Below are 24,525 nucleotides of genomic sequence, written 5' to 3'. Positions count from 1 at the left end.
TAAAAATTTTATTAGATATGTTCATTTTACTTCATGTGTTTTGTCTGCATGTATGTATGTGCACCACATACATGCACAGTGCCTGCAGAGGTCAGAAGGGGTAACCGATTTCCTGGAACTGGAGTTAGGGACCTCATGTGGGTGCTGGGAACCAAACCTGGGTCCTCTGCAAAAGCAGCAAGTGTTCTCAACCACTGAGCCACTTCTTCAGCTCTTGAGTTTCTAATTTAACCTATAAAGAGTCTCAGTTACCGGGTACCACCGAGAGCCCTTTGGTACACAGAAATTGCCAATCTCTACATTTAGTTATTAGAAAGGACTTCCTAACTCCAAACCCCTGAACATTATTTGAAATGACCTCACTATATTTTTTTTTTCCAAATGAAATGCAGTTTATTTTGCCTTTTATATATTCTAAAAGAGATTTATATTTGATTCTTTTTTTTTAAAGATTTATTTATTTATTATGTATACAGTGTTCTGCCTGCGTGCCTGATCTCATTACAAATGGTTGTGAGCCACCATGTGGTTGCTGGGAACTGAACTCAGGACCTCTGGAGGAGCAACCAGTGCTCTTAACTACTGAGCCATCTCTTCAGCCCTGATTATTCTTCTTTAGAAACAAATGACTACAGATATGCTAATTTCTCAAAGCACATTAAAGATAATGTCTAGTCTGGATCACAAGGATATTTAGTGCCAACTGTCAATGTAGCCTTTCAATGAAATGCATATGATTTTATATGTAGGGAATACCCCCATGATTTTATAGGTCTATTAATTTGATGTATGGGCCAGCCAAACCAATTACTTTTGAGTTTAGATATACACACACAGAGGATCTAATTCTTGGCAGATATTTGAAGTAAATCTGGAAATAAATGAGACAAAATAATCATTAAAATAAAAGAGAAAAATCTTGAGCCAGTAGTTACCATTTTATGTATCCACATAGACAGTAGTAGGTGGCTTACACTTTGAAACTCCCACTTAGAGAAAGCACTAGAGTCAGACTGGAACTATACACTGACTACCTTTATTAAACACAAGGTCATCAAGTAAATGCTTAATGCGTAATTTTTAATCAAGCAACAACAATGCAGTATTGGATAGAAACAGTTTAAACATTTGAAAAGTTCTAAATGTTAAGGTTATTATTATCAGTACAAATGCGGCTTTAACCAGTGCATTAGTTACTATTAGAAAGCAAAGAGGGTTAACTTTACATTCCATAGTGCTAGAAGACAGGGAACCACATTAGCCTTTGAAAACTGTTTCAATTTATACTCTAGTACAACAGAACTTAGTAACCACAGGCCAGAATATGGTGACCTTTTCAATTTCAGGACTTTGCCACAGCACACCGGGGAAAACACATCTAAAAGCTTTATTCTGTTGTCAAAGCACACTAATGCATCACGAGCAGTATGTATCTCTGCTCATACTGAGTTCAGCTTATCTGTACCCTAAGGTCCAATCTGAGTCTTAAGAGCTGAAACTACAATGCGAGCTCCTGACAATCCCATATTTACAGATAGAATTATGCAATAAACTTTGAAACAGTAAACTTTATTCTGGACAGTATTTTTTAAATGGACTTATTAGTGATGATTTATAAAAGAACATGACCACATTTTTTTCTAATTCAAAATATACAGCTTGAAATCTTGAGTAATAATTTTGAAGTAAAGTTTATACACTTAATAAAACATGCAGATTTTAATACTATAGATATAGTTGTTGTTGCTAGATTTTAAAGGACTATCAAAAAGAATATTTAAAGTGTTAGGTCCAATTATAGAGGCTGTTTGATTGTATTACCACAACTTTTTCCTAAGTGCTGTAGAACATTCTCTGATGAAGGGTATTCGTACTTTCTGAGGATTTTCTGTAAGATCAACATAAGAGAAAAATCAACAATAAAATGTGCTGATTATGCCAAATACCACATTCCAGAAAAACTTAGCCAGCAGTATTATTTATTACTACACTATTCATTTTATAACTTACTTGTATATTATATGTTACTTTTTTGTTTGTTTTGTTTTTCAAGACAGGGTCTTACTATGTAGTTCTGGCTCTCCTGGAACTCACTCTGTAGACTAGGCTGGCCTCGAACTCCTGAGTGCTGGGATTAAAGGTGTGAGCCACCATTGCCAAGCACATGCATTCATTTAGTCTACTCACTGATGAGTCCTGTCACTATCTGAATTACTGAGTTAGTTGCAAAAATAGGCCACCAGTTGCCACACTAGACTCTGGTGGAGCCAGGTGTTGGGTCAGTGTCACTCACTGGGAGGGACTGGAGCTACTGACCTGTGCACCCCCTGCACCCCCCATGCCTCCCTTTGTACAAAAATTTGCAATTATTTGAAAATATTCTTGCTGAGTTTAACCAAGACTGCATTTGCTCAGAAGCAGTGCTATCTAGAAGAGTCTGGCTGGCTGAAGCGGGTGACTAGGGGGTGGGCCTTTGAAGGCTGTAGCCTGGACCTTTGTGTTTATTTCTCTGCTTCCTAGCCTGGCCATGAAGGAAGGAACTCATCTACACACTGTGTCACCACGGAGCCTTTCTGCAGTCACCCCCATGATGGACCATATCCTCAGAAACAGGACTCTGAAGCAGACCTCCCCTCCTAGACTGTTTCTCAGATATGAGCAAAAGTAACCAGCACACTGGCTTTAAATCAACAGTTAACACGGTACTGTTTTCAAGTGTACTAGTTTACTATTGTATTGCTGTTCCAGTTGAAGACCAACAGTTTTATGTAAGAAACTAAAATCTTTACTATAGAAGTATAAAAGCATATGGCTACATTACCTCTGTATTGCTTCTTTTTTTCCTAGCGGGAAGCAGAGTTTCTCAGAAAAGATGAAGTCATTTTGATAATGGTATTGATGGACAAACCATTCAGAAAACCTTTATGATTTATCCTCACTTCCTGAAGAGCCTCTATAATGTGGTCTCTATACAAGAGGAAAACAGACAGCGATTCTGCTTCTCAAATAACCACATGGCAGAAGTTCTGAACACTCCGTTTTCACGTAAGTGTAAAGTTATAACTTTAGTTAGTACCTGCTGATTTCTGGATGCAGCTCAGCCAGCTTCTTCATGATCTTGGTGAAGCTACGAAGGTTCAATGTATTTGGAGGTATGAATGGAACAGGTGTCTCAGGTAATAATCGAGCAGATTCAATCTGGTTACAGTTTTTCTTGACACCCTAAATAAATGTTGAAAACATGAGCAAAAGAGAGTAGAAGAAACTTCTAGAAAGGCAAAAGAAGTGAAAAGTATATCAAAGAAGCAAAAGGAGCTTCTCTACCTACACATCTGCACCCAGAGCCTGCAGCACGCTCTTTCCACTCGCCCTCTGCCAACCCCAAGTGCTGTGGGATGTTCTGTATGTCCTGTGGGAGCCCGTTCTTGGGTTCCTCATGGCTTTATCCAGCAGGTCCGCATACAGGATGATTAGGACCACGGGCCTGACTGAGTGCAGGTGTCTGAGATGGTCTGCTCTTGGCTGTGCTGGGGGATGGTCTGTATGTCAAGTTGCTCTGATTGGTCAATAAATAAAACCTGATTGGCCCGTGGCTAGGCAGGAAGTATAGGCGGGACTAATAGAGGAGAAATAAAAAAACAGGAAGGCAGGAGTCACTGCCTGCAGCAGTCACCAGGACAAGGAAGGTGTAAAGTACCGGTAAGCCACAAGCCGCATGGCAGGGTATAGATTTGTGGAAATGGATTAATTTAAGATATAAGAACAGGGGGCCGGGCGTTGGTGGCGCACGCCTTTAATCCCAGCACTCGGGAGGCAGAGCCAGGCGGATCTCTGTGAGTTCGAGGCCAGCCTTGGCTACCAAGTGAGTTCCAGGAAAGGCGCAAAGCTACACAGAGAAACCCTGTCTCGAAAAACCAAAAAAAAAAAAAAAAAAGATTAAAAGGTTGAGCCGGGCGTTGGTGGCGCACGCCTTTAATCCCAGCACTCGGGAGGCAGAGGCAGGCGGATCTCTGTGAGTTCGAGGCCAGCCTGGGCTACCAAGTGAGCTCCAGGAAAGGCGCAAAGCTACACAGAGAAACCCTGTCTCGAAAAACCAAAAAAAAAAAAAAAAAAAAAAAAAAAAGCTATAAGAACAGTTAGCAAGAAGCCTGCCACGGCCATACAGCTTGTAAGCAATATAAGTCTCTGTGTTTACTTGGTCGGGTCTGAGCGGCTGTGGGACTGGCGGGTGACAAAGATTTGTCCTGACTATGGGCAAGGCAGGAAAACTCTAGCTACACCCAAGGCCCAGCTGACTGGACCCGAGTGTTGGCTTTGAACTAACGAGCACTTGCTCACAGCTAGGTCAAGTAGACATCTTGCCCATGGAACTGGAACATGGAGTAAACAAAAATTCAAATAATCACAAAACCTGACTGAAAATGCTACAGCTAGTCACGTGAAGTGGGGGATGCATCCATGAACAGAGAAAACCCCCATGAGGAGAGACGCAGAAGGAGCTGACAGATGCAAAGTGCTGTGTGTACAGAAGGAGGACCAAGTTCCCAAACACCCGGCTCAGCTCCCAGGAGACCCTGTTTCCTCCTTTCCTACTGTGGATGAAAACCGTGGACCATAAAACCCACCCTATGTATGAAGTGTCAGGGAAACAAATGGGAGCATTGTTTTTTCTTCTTTGAGTCGGGGTTTCTCTGTGTAGCCTTGATTGCCTTGGAACTCTCTGTAGACCAGGCTGGTCTCGAACTCAGAAATCCACCTGCTTCTGCCTCCTGAGGGCTGGGATTAAAGGAGTGCACCCCTACCCCCATCCCAGAGAAGGGGAACATTTTAAAAGAGACTGCCAGGTGCTCAAGAAGGCAGCAGAAGGAAAAATGGATAAAACACTGCTGACAATGGACAGAACAGTGAGAGGAAAGACCAATAGTGAGGTAGGTCACTGTGGACAATGGACAGAACAGTGAGAGGAAAGACCAATAGTGAGGTAGGTCACTGTGGACAGCGGACAGAACAGTGAGAGGAAAGACCAATAGTGAGGTAGGTCACTGTGGACAGCGGACAGAACAGTGAGAGGAAAGACCAACAGTGAGGTAGGTCACTGTGGACATCGGACAGAACAGAGAGTGAGACTCTAGAGAATGAAGTCAGATTACAGGACAATGGATATAAGCTACCTGAGTGAGAAGCTTGGCAATCAAAACTCAGGACAAGTAAGGGTTAAGTTCAAATATGTAAATGAGACCCTGCTGGGCTTAGGAAGGGCTGTGGGTGCCACCAGCAGAGAAAGGTCTGAATGGAACTGTAGTCACCAATGTGTCTAAAGGTTTCATCAGATAACCAGGAGTTAGGAAAGGGCCCAAGAGGACAGTGGGACGCACACGCGTCAGCACAAGAGTGCTTTGGGAATGCTGGCACTGTCCTCTCATTCTGGTGGTGGAGACTTCTTTTTTTTTTTTTTTTTTTTTTTGGTTTTTCGAGACAGGGTTTCTCTGTGTAGCTTTGCGCCTTTCCTGGAGCTCACTTGGTAGCCCAGGCTGGCCTCGAACTCACAGAGATCCGCCTGCCTCTGCCTCCCGAGTGCTGGGATTAAAGGCGTGCGCCACCAACGCCCGGCTTGGTGGAGACTTCTTAAGTGCACGTGTCTAGTCATGAACACCATCAAGAGTGAATTTTACTGCACATTAAAAAAGTATGGACTACCCACTGGATACCGGACACTTTGCTGAGTGAAATGGACACATTACAGGAAGCACCAAGCACCAACAACTAACTGTAATGGGGCAAAGACGGGGTTATGAAAATGAAATAACCACGCTGGAGAGTTTTGAGAAGTATGAGGTAAGGTTACTAGAAAAACAAAGCAGGAATCCTGATGGAAGAATGACTACTAGAGCGGTACTGTTCAAGAACAAAGAAACAAGACTGTAAAAGATGGCAATAAATCCAGCAAAAGAACCTGGTTCTCTACAGCTCGGAGGGGACATCCCGATTTCTCCACTAGGGGCACTGCAGCTGTACAAACGCAGGTCAGGTGGCTAAGACAAGAGCCAACACAAGGACAGCTGTTACAACAGCACTTCAGCAGCACGGCACACACAGGCCACTACTCGTCCAGTAGGAAACTAACCTGCTCCAAGGGAGGAAACTCACTGTCCTGCTCAGACTCCGGCTGCCTTGGTCTAGCTCGGGGCAGTCGACAAGTGGAAGAAGCAAAGGCGCCGTCTTTGTTGGTCATTTTCTCCAAATGATTCACACCAGTGCCATTCCCATTTTTGGACAAAAGTGGTGGTGTGTGTTCTCCAGGAATTTTCACAAGCCGCACGTTCACTGATTTTCCATTGATTTCTATACCATTCATTTCCTGCACAGCCATCTTTGCATTACTGTTTTTTGTAAAAGCAAGAGATGCATATCTAAAACACAGAGCAGAAGACCAAGGGTCTTTGTTATTGACCAAGTCCAGCTTATCTCGTGAAAACTAAGATGGCTTTCCCAAGAACAGCTAGCTGCTTGTAAAAAGGTCTTAAACCCACAGTGGGTAAGCAGGTGGTGTTCACTGTTTCTGTTGTTTTTTGAGACAGGGTCTCTCTCTGTTTAATTCTGGCTGTCTTGGAGCTTGCTAGGTAGACCAGGCTGGCCTTGAACTCAGAAATCTGCCTGTCCCTGCCTCTGAAGGGTTAAGATTAAAGGCATTCACCACCAAGTAAGCAGGTATTTATTCAGGATAATTGAATACAGGACAAATGGAAGGGGAAATAGGATAATGTATAATAATTATGAATTATTATATTAAAATTTAATGTTTAAAATTGCAGTCTATAGGATATACACACACACACACGTACAGATCTGAGGCTTAGGGACAAGTGGCTACACATTTTAAAAATTAAAGCTAATTTTTATGTACAAATATAAACTCTAGGTGGCTCAAAGGCTTAAAACGTTAAAGGAAAAACTTGAAAATATTTAGCAGAATATATGAAAATGCGTTTATAGTCAGTAGTGAGAAAATATGTTGATAAAGACAATCTAGTCAGAATTTTAATTATGTAATTGAGAAAGCTGGGCCAGAGCTATACCTGTTAAGCCAACAATTCTAGACAGTGTTAATGGAAGTATATATACCAACTCTTAAGCAAGGTTTTTTTTTTCAAATGATAGGACTATGGATACAATTTTAAAATATCCTTATATTTTTGTATTGAACTACATTTTCTAAATTTATACAGAAAATATATATTTTAAAGAAGAAAAAAAATCACTAAGAGTTTTAAGGATTCAGTAAGATACCAAAAAAAAAGAGACATGAAATATAATATTCCTAAGGGATATAACCCTAGTTCAACATGAGAAAAAGACATTAACATCCTATCAACGTGTAATATAAAGGGCACAATCTAAGTGACAATTAAGAAAATTAGCGCCTTTAATCTCAGCACTCAGGAGGCAGAGACAGGTGAATCTCTCTAAGTTCAAGGCCAGCTTGGGATAGAGAGCAAGCTCCAGGACAGGCTCCAAAGCTATAAAGAAACCCTGTCTTGAAAAACAAAAAACAAAAAAAAAAGAAAATTAGTATCTACTTTTACAAATTTAAGTCTTTAACCACAAGCAAAATCCCTCTTAATTATTTCTTGACCTCTGAAATCAACAGATACCATTTTTATGATAGAACAGTACAGTATCTCCATGAAGTAACTATCACTGTGACTGGATACTCTGAAAAATTGATAAATGTCAAAGCAGCGAGACACACACACACACACACACACACACACACACACACACACACACACACAAACACACACACCCGAAACCACAGATGGGCGATTCAGCCACCTACCTAAAAATATAAAACAATGCAAAAGTAACTAAAGAAAAAATAAGTGAGTTAAATTTCCCTTCCAAGCCATCTTTCTGTCTTCATTCTTAATACTTTACCTGGTCAACTAGTGTGACAATAATATGTGACAACATTACTATTATCCTTATCCTCATTTACCAAGACGCTAAGACTGACAGGTTGAGCTGGGACTGAACAGTCCCATTTCTTGAGTACATCTTAACTGATGCACTCTGTTCTGCTATGAAAAGGCATACAGCCAGACAAACAGACAAAAGTCAGTGAACTCTCCTATACACCACAAAGAGGCCATGTGTGACAGTGCATGCTGTAATCTCAGCAGCCAGGATCAGAAAACAGAATCAACAGTCGGGACTACACAGCATAACCCAGAAGAGAGATCCACTGGAGAGAGAGAGCTCTGCTAAGAATCCCAGTTAGTTCCTGCAGCTGTCCGTTCAGTCCGGGACTCCTGCTTCCTCACTGTTGCACAGCAGACATACAGCAATGCATACTTACTGAATTCGGGTAACATACCTATAGTTGGTAGAATCATAAATTGAAATTTCAGAAACTTGGTATTTTTGGAAATGAGACCTTAAATCAGCCTAAAAGAAAAAGTAAACTTTGTGAAAGGTTGAAAAAAAATCACAATAGTTTATAAATTTGAAATTGAATTCTCCGCCCTAAAGAAATTCTGGCCATACCTCAGATACAGAAGGGCAAAGACCACCAACATGTATCAAAAAGCCTTTACTTCTTCGAAGCAGTTCACCATTCTTCATTTCTGATTATAGAAAAAAAAATATCATGGAAATGCCCACTGTGACATCAATATTTTAAAGAAAAATGCCAACAATTTTAAATATCTCCTTTTCTTTCCAATTACAAAGCTTATTTATTGATTCTGTGTGTGTTGTATGTGAATGGGCATGTGCATGCCACAGTGCACGTGTGTGGAAGTCAAAAGACAACAGATAGGAGCTAGTTCTCTCCTTCTGCCATGTAGGATATGGGACTTAGACTCAAATCATCACTCTTGATGGCAGGGAAATGCACTTACTGCTAAGCCTGCCAACTTGAGTCCTGTCTTTAGGAATCCCATGGTAAAAGGACAATGGACTCAAGTTGTTCTCTGACCTCTATATGCACGCCATGGCACATACATACTCCCACACATGCCCACAAAATAAATTAAAAATAACAAAGTCAGAAAATATCAGCATTAAGCTAAGCATGTTGGTACATACCTATAATCCCAGCACTGAGAAAGCTGAGGCATGAGGATCACAAGTTCAAATCCAGCCTGGAACACATACTGTAACCTTTAAAAAACAAAACAAGGCCGGGCAGCAGTGGCGCACGACTTTAATCCCAGCACTTGGGAGGCAGAGCCAGGTGGATCTCTGTGAGTTTGAGGCCAGCCTGGTCTATAGAGCAAGATCCAGGACAGGCAAGGCTACACAGAGAAATCTTGTCTAGAAAAAAAAAAATTTCACCTCCAGGGGCTGGAGAGATGGCTCAGCGGTTAGGAGCACTGGCTGCTCTTCCAAAGGACCAGGGTTCAATTCCCAGCAACCACATGGCAGCTAATAACTGTCTGTAACTCCAAGAACTGACACCCTCACACAGACATACATAAAGGCAAACATAAAAAAATAAATTTTTAGAAAAAAAAATTCACCTCCAACTGGGCAATTTTCTCACTCTTTAAAAATAAGCAACAGGTACCAAAGAGGAACAAAATATTTTTATAGTTTGTCTCCCAAAACAACAAAGAAGTAACCACCACTTTTAGTTAGAGATGCTAGGTTGTAATTTTCCTGTATTTCTTAAGAACCAACCTAAGGGACTCTTTGGGCTCCACCTGTCGTGTTCTGTTCCACTTTCTTGAGTCCCCGAGAAGTCAATTCCAGTCAGCCTCTCTGTTGCATCAAACCAGTCTTCACTGACTTCACGAACGCTTTTGTAGTCTAAGGCATCGAGCACAAGGAACATGAACTTGCATGTTTACCTCTCAGGAACACAGTTATAAACCCCACTGTCAAGACAAGGGTGGCCTTTATGTGTGACCTAGAGATGAGCACTGTGGACTAGAGAGTCAGGCACCCTCTGACCTGGTCTCGTCAGCAGGCACCCAACCCCAAGCTCTGTTCAGCCTGAGGCGTCTGCTCCCGTTTCCTTCTCTGGACACTGATGCCTGGTGTATAAAAGCCTTTCCCACTCATTGCCACCAGTCACCCTTTATTGATGAAGTTGTCTTTGCCTAACAAACCCAGTAAACATGCTGCAGTTCTTCAACTCTTTACAATTAATAATCATCTGGAATTATAATCTTTGAAAGGAAAAGTTAGTAAAGACTGGGGGCATTTTAAACATTACTTGTTTTCTGTTTTTTTATTCTTTGGTTTTTGGAGAGAGGGTCTCAACTATGTAGCTCTGGCTGTCCTGGAATTCACTATATACAGCAGACTGGCCTCGAACTCACAAAGTACCTGCTTCTGCCTCCTGAGTGTTGGATTAAAGGTGTGTGCCACCATGCTTGACACAGTACATGTTTTCTGGAAGCCACACAAACAAAACATTTTCATCCTTACCTTTATCATCGAGCTTCAGCTGAGTAAAGTCTATGTTTATATCACCATTTTTAAATTCATCATTCATGGGTGATTTATCTTGTTTAAGATGACTATTATCAGATACAAAAGACATCTGAGGATTAAATAAAAACAGAAGGATAAGGACTAACAGTCACTGAATTCTACTTAGTGACAGGCACTTTTCACTTGCATTATTTTGCCCTCCAAATAATAAAGGCCATGACAGAAAAATCATTATCATCTGACTTTGTGGTAAAAATACTCAGTATAAATTGTTGGCCCACGTCAGTAAGAATTGGGGTTCTACTGCTGTGTACAGTGAGGGTACAAGTATTTATGATTTTTGAGATAGTAACCTTTTATACATTTCAGTGTGTAAGCTTTCATTTATGGGAAATGGAAACTCTCTATGTAGACCTGAGCTGTTCTCTACATTGACATTTCCTTGAAAAGGAGGCCACTTCTAGGCTAGGGTAGATTCAACAAGGGCAGTGTTCACCTAGCATGTGTGATGTTTTGTGTCTGATCTTTAATACCAGACAAAGCAAACACAAACCCAACCCAGACCTCCCCACACCCCAACAAACAAAAACCCAGAGCAAAAATACAGAAAATCACAAAGTAACATCATAGTTAACACATGACTACGGTAACCTGTGAAGGCAGCACCTACCAGCACATCATCCTTTACAAACAACCAGTTAGTTTAACCTCACAGGCACCGAGGAACTTCAGGGCCAGTGAGACGGCATGGGGTAAAGATGCTTTCCACTAAGCCCGACAGCCTAAGTTTCATCTCCGGGACCCACATGTGTGAGGAGAGAACTGCCTCCTAGAAGCTGTCCTCTGACGGCCACATGTGCACTGTGACATATACATGTCTACACACACAGTAAATACAAAACCAAAAGGAACCTTATGTTGCTTCATAGTCAAAACTAAGACTACAAAACTATATTCTATTGCATTTTAACTTTCTTATTACTTAAAAGAATTTTTTGCAGTCCTAAGAATGAGGCCCTATACATGCCAGACAGTGTTCTACAAGAGCTGTGTCCCCAGCCCTACTCCGTGTAGGTTAAGTTTTTTCTCCTGAATCAACACTACCACTGACAGAACAGCATGGACTACTAAATGGCTAAATTGTTTTAAAAACATGTAACAAGGGTGGGCTGGGGGGAGGGGGAAGGGGGCGAGGGGGGAGAACAGGGGAATCTGTGGCTATTATGTTGAACTGAATGGTGTTGTAAAATAAATTTAAAAAAAATATGTAACAAATCCAAGCATATAGAATTTAGCTTTAAATCTATTATTTCTTCTTTTTAAAGAAGTGTTTTCCAGTGGGATGGTTTCCAGTATCATTTGTTGGCATAATTTCCTAATGGAAAGCAACTATTTTAACATTCTGAACTTCAGTCAGGAAGTAGACTGCCTTCTTATTCCATAAGGAGAGTTGGTTTCTGTGTCACTCTACAATTTTCAGTGTGCTTGTTTATTCATTTCATGATTTTTTTAGACAGTATCTCACTATGGGGCATGACTGCACTGGCCTCGAACTTGTGATCCTCATCAATCTCCTGAGTGCTGAGATTATGGACTTGTGCCACCATGCCTGGCCTGTAATGTAGTCTTCTACAACAATTAAATCACCTTTCTTGGTTGTCATCGGACAAGTATTTCCTCAGGGGAATGGGACAGACTGAGAGTCCATGGCATATTTCATAAGGGAAGAATTAACACATTCCTTGTAAAAATAAAAGCAGTATTACTTTACCTCACAAAATGAAGAGCTAAACAGCAGTTGCACCGTCTGGCTCACGATGATGCTGGCAATACATCGTGGCTTGCCTATCCCCTTCACTTCCAGTCTCTAGGTTTATGATGAATTACATGTTACCTTCCTCCCCATACTGATAACAACAGCCTGAACAAGACTGGGCTCATATACCACCCACTCCATTCGCTCAGTCAATTTCTCAAATGGCAGTCCAGGAAGTCAGTCAGTAGAGTAGGAAGGAGGGAGGGAGCATTTCTGAGTTACTGTTTAGAGGCTATCAAACTAAGATTTAAACCGGTGAGTTATGGAGCGGAACGTAGCTGGCACAGTGCTCGTTATACAAGCATGAGGACCCAACGTGCTTTTACACGAACAAGGACACACATGCTTGTGCTTTTACTCATGTGAAAACTGGGCATGGCGGCACAGTGGTAGTCTCAGCACTGAGGAGATGACCAAAACCACGTAAAAGCCAGGCAGGGAAGAACAGGTCTGTAGATCTGTCATCCCAGATGTCCTACTGGAAGACAGAAGATGGAGACTAGACAAGTGCCTGGGAGTTTACAGGCCAGCTAGCCTAGCGTAATGCAGTGAGAGCACCCGAGCCTAATGCTCAGTCTCAAGAGGTTGAGGAGTGACAGCAGAGCGTGTCTTCGGACCTCTACACACCAGCCCGGGAACATGCCTGCTGTGATACGTGTCCTCTTACCCTGCCTCCATGAATGCACGTGTGAGTGGCTCTTCGAGAACACCCAAGGTTGAACTCTGGCCTCCACGTGCACACAGACACACACACACCTGCACACACAAACATGTGGACCTGCTCTCCAATTCTCACCTGGGACAATGTCTTTTGTAGGCTCGGAGACGTATCTACATCAGGTACACTTTGATTATCCAGCTCAGAATTTGCTCCTGAAAGGCTGAACAGACAAACATTCCTTCAATGTTTTCAAAAGGAAACGAAACAGAAAATTTAGATATATGGCTTATATAGTTTTTAAATCAGGTTAAGTTCTGTTAGATAAAACTATAATTACCCACATGCTTCCTCTTCCATTAGCTAGAACAAAGGGGGGAAAGCACAGATTTAGTATGGTTTCTGTCTGAACAAAGTTAATGTTTCATTCTAGAACACATACATACCCCGGAAGCAAAATCGGAGAAAGCAGCTAACAGTTTGGACTCCATTGAGAGTGGAGGCAGCTCTTCCAGTGGTATGCCCTTGTGGACTTTTTCTTTCAAGTTCATGTACCTAACTTTCAAGTCTCCCAAAACAGATAGCAGTGTTGATCCTAATTCCTTCTTAGCAGAATTGCTTGGTAAATTCCTGTTCAAAGTTCACAGAACTACATTATTTAGGCTCAAGTCATTCACCTAACACTAACATGGTATCACACACTTATTTCTAGCTCTACCAGATCTTTTATTTTACCTGTTAAATGAACCATAGGAGATACATTTTCTAGGGTCAGTATTAGCAACCCTTGATAGGTAAGACAGAGAAAATGTGACAGAATACCATGCAGAAACCACAACTGACTTTACCCTTACTTGGACTTTATAATCAAACAACAAACCCATTTATTAGATCGTTACAACAACCACACCTCACCAAAACATTTAATTGTGTTTTGTTTATTTTTGATTTTAAAAACAAATCTTAAAATGTAGCCCTGGTTGGCCTGGAACTCACTAGGTAGACTCAGCTGACCTGAGTCATGCCCCTGCCTCTGCCTCCCAAGTGCTGGATCATAACCACACCCAGGAAAAGAAGTTCTTTTGAAGTTCCTATTGTATTTTTGATTGGGAGCCTAGCCTTTAATGGCTGAGCCATCTCTCCGGCCCTACGTTTATTACTTAAGGTAACAGGTAAACCCAATTATAGCCTATATTTTGTCTTCAAACATTGAAAGTGGACGTCTAGAATGCAGTCACGGGGATAAAGTGTAAGGAGATTCTGATTTAAAGTTGATGACCACCTATTGAATCCTGCTCTACTTTCCATGACAAGCTTGTGAATGTGACAACAGTGGCGTCGGCACATCTGATAGCAGACGTCCAAAAGGTGCATCTCTGCCTTCACGGCCCTCTCGACGGTCTTCTCACAGCACTTTGACGGCAAAGTCATCTCTTCACAAAGCTGAAATGCCCTTCAGAAGAAAAGATAGTGTTAGGAAAGATTCTGAACATATTCCCAGCAGCGCAGACTTCTTTCTGGAAACACATTTTTATTTTTTTTTTCCCGACACAGGGTGTCTCCGTGTAGCTCTGGCTATCTTGGATCTCACTCTAGATCAGGCTGGCCTTGAACTCAGAGGTTTGCCTGCCTCTGCCTCCTAAGTGCTGGGATTAAAGGTGTGTGCCACCACTGCCTGGCCAGATTTTATATTTCTTATATTTCCCTGTGGTTTAATTTAATTCCTCCTACAGGGCGAAGCTATAGAACACGGTTGTTTGGAAGTTTCAATTTTAAGTTTAGTTTTATAGCTTTGGGATACCAGACTAAATTCATTAGGCACCTGATTTCAGAGTACAGATACACACACACACACACACACACACACACACACACACACACACACACACACACACACGGCTCTCGCTTATTTCTCTCTCACTCTCTGGCTCCAAACTGTCTTTTGGATTATTAATAAATGCAAAGTAAAACCAGTGATGAATAAGCTCAGGTTTAACAACACTTCAGTGAGTGTATCTATCTCTTCAAATATGTGGCATTTTCCCTAAGATGCTAGTTTGTTTAATCTATGGGTGATTCAAAAGGAAGAAGGAAACTGGACTAGGCTGGACGTGGTTGGAGGGAAGAAGATGTCTTTACGTCTGAAGAAATGGTGGTGGCTGCAGGCTCCTCGTGATGATCTCTAACCACCCTGTTGTTATACTCTATCTGCTAGGAGTGACCAAAATGTACAGCTTCTTAAAGCCCCTTTAATTCGACATGGTTAAATATGCTACACAGAAAATAAATACCATTTTGAGTTTTCCCATATACATGTGTGAGCTTATACAGCTGGCCTACCTCTCAGGACATTTCTTTCTGTCTGTGGTATCAGATGTTTTTCTTAATTCCAAGGAATTCTGGAAACAATATAAAATTATAAATATATGACAAAAATGAATGTAATATACAGTTTCAAAATGGTAAAATATAAAACCAAACTGAAACAATCTCTCGACACTGTCTGCCACCGGAAGACAGAGCTGTGGCATGCTGCCATCCTTCCCTTGAGCTAGCGTTTTTTCACTAATACTCTAAACGAACCCAACCACATTTGCAGAACTTCTAAAATCTGTACATTACAATTGTGGTATTACTGATTTTACCTCATTCCGGGAATTTAAACAGTCAGTTAGGAGTGATCTTCCTGATTCTTTGGGTACAGGCACCTGTGCATCTCTGCAATCCCGTCCGCAGGACCAGTCTGTGTTACAAGCGACACTTTGTTTCTCACTTTGCCACACATCAGGCTGATGTCTTTTCACCGTTATCTCCGTGTTGCTTGAAGTAGACACTACAGAAGACCTTGCGTTTGCTCCTCTGCTCACATCCAGTGTCTGCGGAACTGTACACAGACAGCTCGCTGCATCTGGCACTGACTTAAGACACCCTTCTTTCACATCAGGAGAGCATGCTTTATTTGTGGCACCGCTTTTTACATAGTGTATGCAGCTGTCCTCTACTTCTGCCTGGTTATCTGTGACTGCTACCCTTGGTAGCACAGGAGAAAAAAAGCCTGGTTCAGGGAGGCTTTTGTATTGCAAAGAGCCACAGAGAGAAATGACTGAGTCATCAAAAATAGAAGCCCCAGAAGTCTGGTGAGTGTTATTAGCCTTCAACTGTGTCTCAGGGGCTTGGTCTTGGGGAAACGAGATAGGGTTCTCAGGGCGCTGTAATGTTTTATTCTGGAAAACTCTACTTCCACAAAAATCTTTCCTTTCAATTGTCTGAGATTTCACTTCTTTAGCCAACATTGTAGTTTGGGGTCCTTTCTGAGGGTTTAAGGGAGAGCTGCTTCTCTGTAAAATGTCCTCAAACACTTTACGGGTCAGTAAACCAGCCTCTTGTTCTTTACACTTCTCAAATTTGGGTTGATGATATTCTTTTAACATGTCAGAACTCTGAGATGTAGAGGCATGAGGTGAGCATTCTTGTGCAAAAACACTAAGTGCCTCCAAAGAGGCGCTAAGGCCACTCTCTAATTTAACATGGTTATCTTCCAAATTGCCAACACGTTTAATGCCACAGCCGGACGGTTTCAACTCACTAACATCCAGGCTGGATGTGCTTGCTGTTTTAGCTGGGTCGGGAGGCAAGTATGTGCTTATGCACTCCTGCTCTGCACTGTGATACTCCTGCTGCGAATCGTCACCCATGACACTCTTCTGCGCGTCTCCACAAGCTCCACCGGAAATCTCATGGCTCCTTTCCAAGCCAACACGATTATTATCTTGAGGCCCTACAATGTCAAACAATGCCTCCACTTTTTTGTGCACTTCAGGACGTAATTCTGAATATAAATGTGGAAGATTTTCATTCTTGAGTTTTGATTCTGAGCAATGTATAGAGTATGTCTCGTTCAAAAGAGCATAGTCAATACTGTCTTCAAATTCACTTGACTGAGAGAAAATCTTCTCTACATTAGTATCTTGATTTACAGAAAAAGATGGTTCTGATAAATCTGTCTTGTCAATACTGCTGATTTCTTTGTCACTAGCTCTTTGTTCTGCTGCCAAGGAGTCCCATTCACCATCAGGAAAAGTCAATTTGACTTCGTTGCAACCATTGAACACACTTTCTTTCTTAAGATTATTATAAGGTTTATCTGTTCAAAAAAGTGAAAGAGAATATGTTAACATTACAGAAACTAAACATTGGAAAAGACTAGACATAATCTATAAGATGAATTGCTAAATGGTCTTATTAATAAAAAAAACCCAGAGCCAGATATTGGGGTGGAAGCTGAAAAATCCGAGAAACAGAACAAGCCACATCCAACCTCGCCAACTCCTCAGCCGATTGAAAGCCTCTTAGTCCTCACCCAGAAGGGTCTTAGCTGAACTCGTAAAAGCTTCTAGTTCCTGGTCCTCACACCTTATATACCTTTCTGCTTCCTGCCATGACTTCCTGGGATTAAAGGTGTGTGCTACCATGCCTGGCTCTGTTCCCAGTTTGGCCTTGAACTCACAGAGATCCAGATGGATCTCTGACTCCCAAGTGATAGGATTAAGGGTGTGTGCCACCACTGTCTGGGCTATATGTCTAATCTAGTGGCTGGCTCTGTCCTCTGATCTCCAGATAAGTTTTACTTATTAGAGCACAATAAAATATCACCACAATAATTTGGTCCTACTTCCCCCAAATGCTGGGCTACTTTTACATTATTAATGACAAATACAAATACCCCTTATAGCAACTAAAATAAATGGAAACCTCTCCCAAACAACCACTCTGAAGTCCTAGCCCCACTGTGATGGTTATTAAAGGTGGGCCTTTAGACCAGGAGTGCAGGACCCTCATGATAGGGTTAGTCCTCCTTAAAATGCAACAGAGTGCTTCAAGTCACACACCATCTGAAGATAGAATATGAACCGAGACACCTCAGGAGAATCTGACCATCTTGGTACCTCAATCTCACACTTCAGAACTACAAGAAAATAATCTGCAGTTCTTTAAAGCACTTAATCAATAAGCTATCCAAGGCAATACAAGTGTCGAGTCTTCCTGAACTCTTTCAATGGTGAGAAGTCTTTCCTCTACAGGACAGCCACTTAACTTGTGGACAGGTCTAATTAGAAATTTTTAAATATACTATTGCTGAATAAATTTTGGGGTAGCTACTGGGTCATTTGTAGGTAGTGTGTAAATGAAGGTAAGAGGACACTGGTGTTGCCACCACAGCTTGGCTTTCCAAAGGGTCTTAGATAAACACACAAAACCCCCACCACAGTTAAAAGAGATGCTCTGACCGCTGTGCTAATGGAACAGGTGAATCTGAGGAGAAAGGAGGGGCAGACTTGGATAAAAACTTTACATCTGAAAAGTGTTTCAAACAAAAGGGACACACTTGTCTTAGATAAATCCAACAAGTGCAGCTGGCTGTGTGAATGAATGTGGCCCTTGCAGGAACTAGGCCAGCTGCACAGAGCAGAAGAGACATCTGAGAGAAGCATGGCAGACTGGAAAGGCCTTTTATGAGGTGCTAAGGATGTCTGGCTCTTACCCTAAGGGGTGGGAAAGCCACTGCAAGCCTCTTAAAAGGGTAGTCATGTGACTGGGATTGAGCTGTGAAAAGCATCTGTAAGAAGTCTGGAAAGTGAAGGAAGGTAGATCAAGAGTACAGAAGGAAGACCAGAGAGGGTACTCAACAGCAGACATATGATGAGCCAAGAAGGGAATCAAAAAGCTTATCAAGCAGTAACTACTCTTGGGCCAATGCATTCTGGGAGTTTCTATTTCACTTTACTAAAAAGCACAATTAGCTCATTTTATTTCATGACCACCAATTGGCCTCTACCTGCTTAAGTCCCACTCTAAGATTCACCAGGCACTGCACATGAATGGGGATACTTAGGACGAAAGAGAGGGACTGACTGCCATGAAGAGCAGGGGAGAGGAGGAGGGAAAGCAGGACGGGGAAGGAGGGACACAGTTCAGCCCAGGCAAGGGATCTGAGGTTACTGATACAAGGTGCAGTAAACAAAGACTCACACACGAGCTACTGTCATACATCTGGGACACTGATTATTTGATTTTTACAAGTACTGCTCATTTTAAACTTTGTATGCTGTCTTATATTAACATTTTAACAGACAGTTAAACAGATTGGTCTCCCATGGACTTACAAGGTCTGTCTTTGGCCTTTCCTACTACATAATTATAAAAGCAGTTTGTCCTCAGCTACAACAAACTCACAAGGGAATTGGCAAGGTTAAAAATATGCGGAATTGTACCAGCTTGCTGGGAGAGGCTTTAAAACAGCAACCCTGAAGGGAAACCTTCGTTTATAATTAGCACCCTTCTCCAACGGGCTTGGATCCTTACCTTTTTGGAGGTTTCCTCCATTTTTATGGTATTTTTTATCAGAATCTGTTTCTACCACTGCAGTGGCCTGCATAGTTCAAAGATGTACATTCTAGAAAAGGCATAACATTGAACTGTTAGTTAACTGGCACAGAGCTAAAAAAAAATCTTAGAAATAACAAAGCAGCAGCTACAGTCAAAGATTCTACTATCACAGCCAATAAACATTAAAACAGGTAGAACACGTGGCTAACCTTGGGTTTTTTTGGACAGGGTCTCCATGTATCCCAAACTGGCCTCAAATTCACTATGTAGCCAAGGATTACCTTGAATGGCTGACCCATCTGTCTTCATGCTCTCAAGTATTGACATTACAGTACATGCCACCATATCTGACTTATGGAGTATCGTGGATTAAACCCAGGGCTTTGTGTAAACACTATCAACTAAGCAACACCTCCAGCTTTTTTGAATAACTGTTTTAAAAGTCTGAATTCACACACACACACACACACACACACACACACACACACACACACACACCCTCTATGGAGGGACCGGAACGTGAGCAGGACTGGCGTACATGATGTGAAATTCCCAAACAATTAACAAAGAATTATGGTAAAAACAAGAAAAAAAAAAACAACAAAAACCTCAAGCAAGACACAAGACATTCTTAAATTTCTCTAGTACATGAAAAAATATAGTACATGAAATCACTGTTCTATTGCTGTGAAGAGACACCATGACCAAGGCAGCTCTTATGAAAGAAAACATTTAATTGGGAGCTTGCTTACAGTTTCAGAGGCTTAGACCAACCATTATTATCATGGCAGGGAGCATGGCGGGGCACGCACACAGGCAGGCAGACATACATGATTCACAGGCAGCAGGAAGAGAGTGAGTCTGGGCCTGGCTTGGGCTTTTCAAATTTCAAAACACACCCTGAATGACACACTTCCTCAGAAAACACCACACTTCCTAATCCTACCAAACCGTTTTATTCCCTGGTGATTAAGTATTCAAATATGAGCCCACGAGGGCCATTCTGATTCAACCACCACAACCAGGTTGTTAAGATGTCACAATAATCTCAAAGACTAATTTGAGATAGAAATTGTTTCCTAAACAAACTGTACAGTTTTGAAAAACCAACAAGTTGAGAAGGTATATGCTTGCTGCAAGCTGAAGGATTTAAGTTTGGATCCCCAGCATCCACTAACATCCCCAGGCATTCTGTACAAAGCTTCGTTTTATAGTTTCTTGCAAGTGACAAAACTAATTTCCATGATCCCCAGCTTTCTAAAATTAAAACAACAACAACACCCTTTGATATATTTTTCCTGTCGACTCACACCTAGAATTTCACACTATGAGGCAGCCATAGTAAGACCATCAGCAATCCAAGGGCATCCTCAAACATGACATCCAGGCCAGCCTGAATCCTTTCTGGCTAGGAAACTGTGAACACTGTTGACGCTGTTACTTTGATGCTTGGAAAGGATCCACTGAAGTTCTTATTAAACGCCTGGAATCAGAACCCTAAAACTAGTAATGTTTAGAGAGCTGGGAAATGGAAAGCAGCCCATAAAACATTAAGAAATAAATGACTGATCCCAAGGATTCGCTCATTCATGCACCAAAGATCTTTGTCTGCAAGCCGGTCTCTCATCTGAAAAACAACAAAACTGCCGGGTGGTGGCGGTGGCGGCACACGTCTTTAATCCCAGCACTCGGGAGGCAGAGGCAGGCGGATCTCTGTGTGTTCGAGGCCAGCCTGGGCTACAGAATGAGTTCCAGGACAGCCAGGGCTGTTTGTTACACAGAGAAACCCTGTCTCGGGAAACTAAAAAACTATGAAACCGTTGCAAGAATGAGCGCAAGAGCAAACTACTACTGTGGTGGTGTGGTGGGGGGGGGTCACAAATGCCACTGCGCCCTGGCCTGGCTGCTGACAGCTCAGGCGGAACGGGCTCCCAGCCCCACCTTCCCCGGGGTGTCTCCCCTCCATGCTGGGCTCACCATGAGTGCCGCCCGCGTCCCCGACGACGTGGCTGCACCTCTCCACCAGGTCGCCTTCACCGCCTACTCTGCCTCCCAACGAGTAGTATCCCGGGGCTTGTCGGGTAACGGCTGCCGGCGGCCCGCCCACCGCTCGAGGAGCGCTCCTATTGGCCCGTGCGAACAGCCCCGCGCCGTGATTGGCCTGGTGGGGCTCGAAAGCGCGGGAAGAAGCCGCAGGCTTGGATTGGGTGGCCAGGTGCAGTGTCTTCTCGCGAGACTTAGTGAGCGTCATGGTTTCTGTGGCTGTCTTTATCCTGGTTGTGGAGCCCTATGGCTTTCCTGGCACCCTGTGTCCCTATCTGCAGGATGAAGGGGCCTGGGAGTTGGGGGACACGTACTTGCCTCTGGGACAAAACTTAGGGGAGCACCACAAAATTCAGAAGGCAAGGCTATGTTTCAGAATAATCAGCTAAAAAAGAAAGTAACAGACCGGCACCCCTTCCCTCCTCCCCGCTGTTTGGTCAGCCCGTAAGTGGCTCCACGGAGCAGACTGTTGATGATCATGTTTCTCTTTAAATTGGTATCATGGGTTCTTTTTGTAATTTTGATTTTTATGATGATTGCATTAAAAAATTATTGTGCCGGGCTTTTTTTTTTTTCCTTTTGGGCCACCAACCAGCTCCCAAATCATGACACAGAGACTCATTATTAGTTTTGAATGCTCAGCCTAGCTTAGGCACATTTCTGGCTAGCTCTTTTAACTTAAATGACCCTGTTTCTCTTTATCTACCTTTGCCTCCAGGCTTTTTACCTTTTCTTACTTTCTTTATGTCTGGCTGGCTGGGGTTGTGTTGCTCCGGGCATGTCCCTCTTTCTCGCCTCCTCCTTCTCCTATTTATTCTCTCTCCCTGCCAGCCCCGCCTATCCCTCTCCCAATAAGGTGCCTTAGGCAGGCAAGATGAAACAGATGCAACCTATCTTTACATAACTAAACACACATCCTTACATCATTAAACAAATGCAGCATAAACAAAAGTAACACCTTTACACACTTAAAATAATATTCTGCAGCATAAACAAATGTAACACATCTTTGCCTAGTTAAAATAATATTCTGCAACATTATTTGATTGCTGAGGGTTTTATTGTTCCATATATATACTTAAAGAAGACTTTTATTAGTAATAACATATGTACACATTGAGGACAGTGTCATTAGAGGCCAGAAGAGGGCATGGAATCCCCTGGAGTTGGATTTACAGGAGGTTGTAAGCCCTGACATTGGTCCTGGTATCCCAACTGGAGTCCTCTCAAGAACTGTCTGTACTCTTAATCACTGAATCATCTCTCTAGCCCCTTCCACGTATATATTTTGTTTGTGCTCTCAGTACAGCTTTGGTTGAAAATTTAAGCCTGCACAAAATTGGACTATCCAGGAGGACCAACAACTCTGTAGCATTGTTGAAACATATCCTTAATTACCGAAGAATGATGGAAGCCCTTTCAATAAGGACAAAAAGACTTTAAAGCTGGACCTACTTTGCTGTGTAGTAATTCTTTTGTATACTGTGAAGAGGTGGTTTAATAAACAAGCTGACTGGCCAATAGGTAAACAGAATAAATTTAGGCAGGAGAGCCAGACTAAGAGAACACTGGGAGGAAGAAGGGCAGAATTTGGAGTCACTAGCCAGATACAGAGGGAGCTGGAGATGAACATGCCAGGCTAATAAAGGTACCACCACATGGCAGAGCATACATAAGGAATATGAGTTAACTTAAAATGGAAGAGCTAGTTGGTAATAAGTCTGAGCTAGTGGCCAAGCATTTGTAATTAATATTAAGCCTCTGAGTGATTATTTCAGAGTGGCTGCAAGGACAGGAAAACTCCACCTACACTACCTCAAAACTGCCCCATCAGAGATAGAGGCCTCTGACTTGCACCCCATGTGTTCTTTAATTAATAAATAGATTTACCAAATTCATGTTGGCCTACCAGTAGCTGGGCACTGTACAGTGAACTGTGAACATGAACGTGGGCCTGCACAGTGTCACCTTTCAGTGACTTAATTGGTCATGCAAGTCTCCTCTTGGCTACCGTGACTTTGGATTAAATGTTTGAAACCACCATTTCATTTCAAACAAGGCAGGATTGCTGGCAAGCGAAGGGAATCTGGCAGCTGTTCTTCAAGCTGCTTCAGACAAGGGTCATTTTCAGCTGGAGACTGTACTGGGAAATCAGCTTCTGGGCAGGTGTCTAGTTCTGAGCTGTGAAGCCGTGTAACTGTGCAAGTGTTGGGAGGAAGGAACACTAAGGACAGTTGCAAACCACTTTCTACTCTCGGCTCGTAGTGTTTCCCCATTGACTTCTGTAGCACAGTAAGAAGTTTTGGAAGTTTCTTTCCTGGGCTGGCAGATATCTGTCAGATGTTCATTCTACTGCTGGTTCCCTTATACCCAATGAGACAACACAGAAAGTGTCAGATCTGTCATGTGTCTGCATTTTAAACTATTGAAAACAGCAGATCATCTATTTGAAGGATGGTTGGGACCTGGGGAGATGGGATGTCATGTTCCTAGAGGGCAGGGTCCACACTGTGCATAGTTTTGTTATATGTTACTAGGTAAACTGTATGGACAGTGAAGCTGGGCAACATAGCCAGTCTGGCTTACATGGCTAGACCCTGTATAAAATCAATCAATCAATCAAACAAACAAACAAACAAAAGCCCAAACCAGCCAAGTGGTGGTGGTGCATACCTTTAATCCCAGCACTGAGGAGGCAGAAGCAGATGGATCGCTGTGAGTTCAAGGCCAGCCTGGTCTATAGAGTGAGTTCAATGATAGCCAGGGCTGTTACACAGAGAAACCCTGTCTTGGAAAACTAACCAACCAGCCAACCAGCCAACCAACCAAACCCAAAACCAAAGAAATGGAACTAATTTCCTTTCCTTTGAATGTGAGAAACATGTCATTCTAGGGGAGGTCATGGCTTCCAGTTTTTTGTTTTTTTTTTTTTACTTTTCTTTTCTCTGTGTCAGATCTTTCTGGAAGAAGTGAGCCCTGAAGCTAATTTTGGAGCACCCAGGCTGAGTCATCAAGGCCTCTAGCTAACAGTCAAACAGCAAGTGATGGGCACCACCAAGTGAGTGAGTTTGGGAAGCATTCTCCAGGAGTTTGGGATCTTGAGCCAGAACTATCCAGCTACATCACCCCCAGACTCCTGATCCCACAGAAGCTGTGAGATAATCTATATGTCGTCTTGGGT

General features: G+C 42.4%; 1 protein-coding gene across 2 annotated transcripts; it reads right to left on the bottom strand.

Annotated features, from left to right (window-relative positions):
* Positions 1-1,014: 1,014 nt before the first annotated feature.
* Positions 1,015-21,438, bottom strand: Rbm44 (RNA binding motif protein 44). 2 transcript variants are annotated; one of them, XM_006988680.4, is made up of 16 exons: positions 21,279-21,438; positions 19,278-19,368; positions 15,560-17,058; positions 15,255-15,313; positions 14,197-14,367; positions 13,361-13,544; positions 13,255-13,277; positions 13,053-13,137; positions 10,435-10,549; positions 9,682-9,810; positions 8,545-8,624; positions 8,375-8,445; positions 6,125-6,410; positions 3,077-3,222; positions 2,822-2,967; positions 1,015-1,888 (listed from the first exon to the last, which is right to left on the bottom strand). In XM_006988680.4, exons 2-15 carry the CDS (start codon positions 19,348-19,350, stop codon positions 2,844-2,846), a joined length of 3,045 nt encoding a protein of 1,014 aa, XP_006988742.1. In that variant the 5' UTR covers positions 19,351-19,368; positions 21,279-21,438; the 3' UTR covers positions 1,015-1,888; positions 2,822-2,843. The 2 variants fall into 2 exon arrangements, with proteins under 2 accessions (XP_006988742.1, XP_076405702.1); XM_076549587.1 differs by having other exon boundaries at positions 15,623-17,058; positions 21,279-21,417.
* Positions 21,439-24,525: the final 3,087 nt, after the last annotated feature.

Source organism: Peromyscus maniculatus, chromosome 13 (genome assembly GCF_049852395.1).
Source record: "Peromyscus maniculatus bairdii isolate BWxNUB_F1_BW_parent chromosome 13, HU_Pman_BW_mat_3.1, whole genome shotgun sequence".
Classification (NCBI taxonomy): Eukaryota; Metazoa; Chordata; class Mammalia; order Rodentia; family Cricetidae; genus Peromyscus; species Peromyscus maniculatus.
Note: the sequence above shows the minus strand (reverse complement) of the source record. Positions and strands in the feature narration are given on the sequence as shown.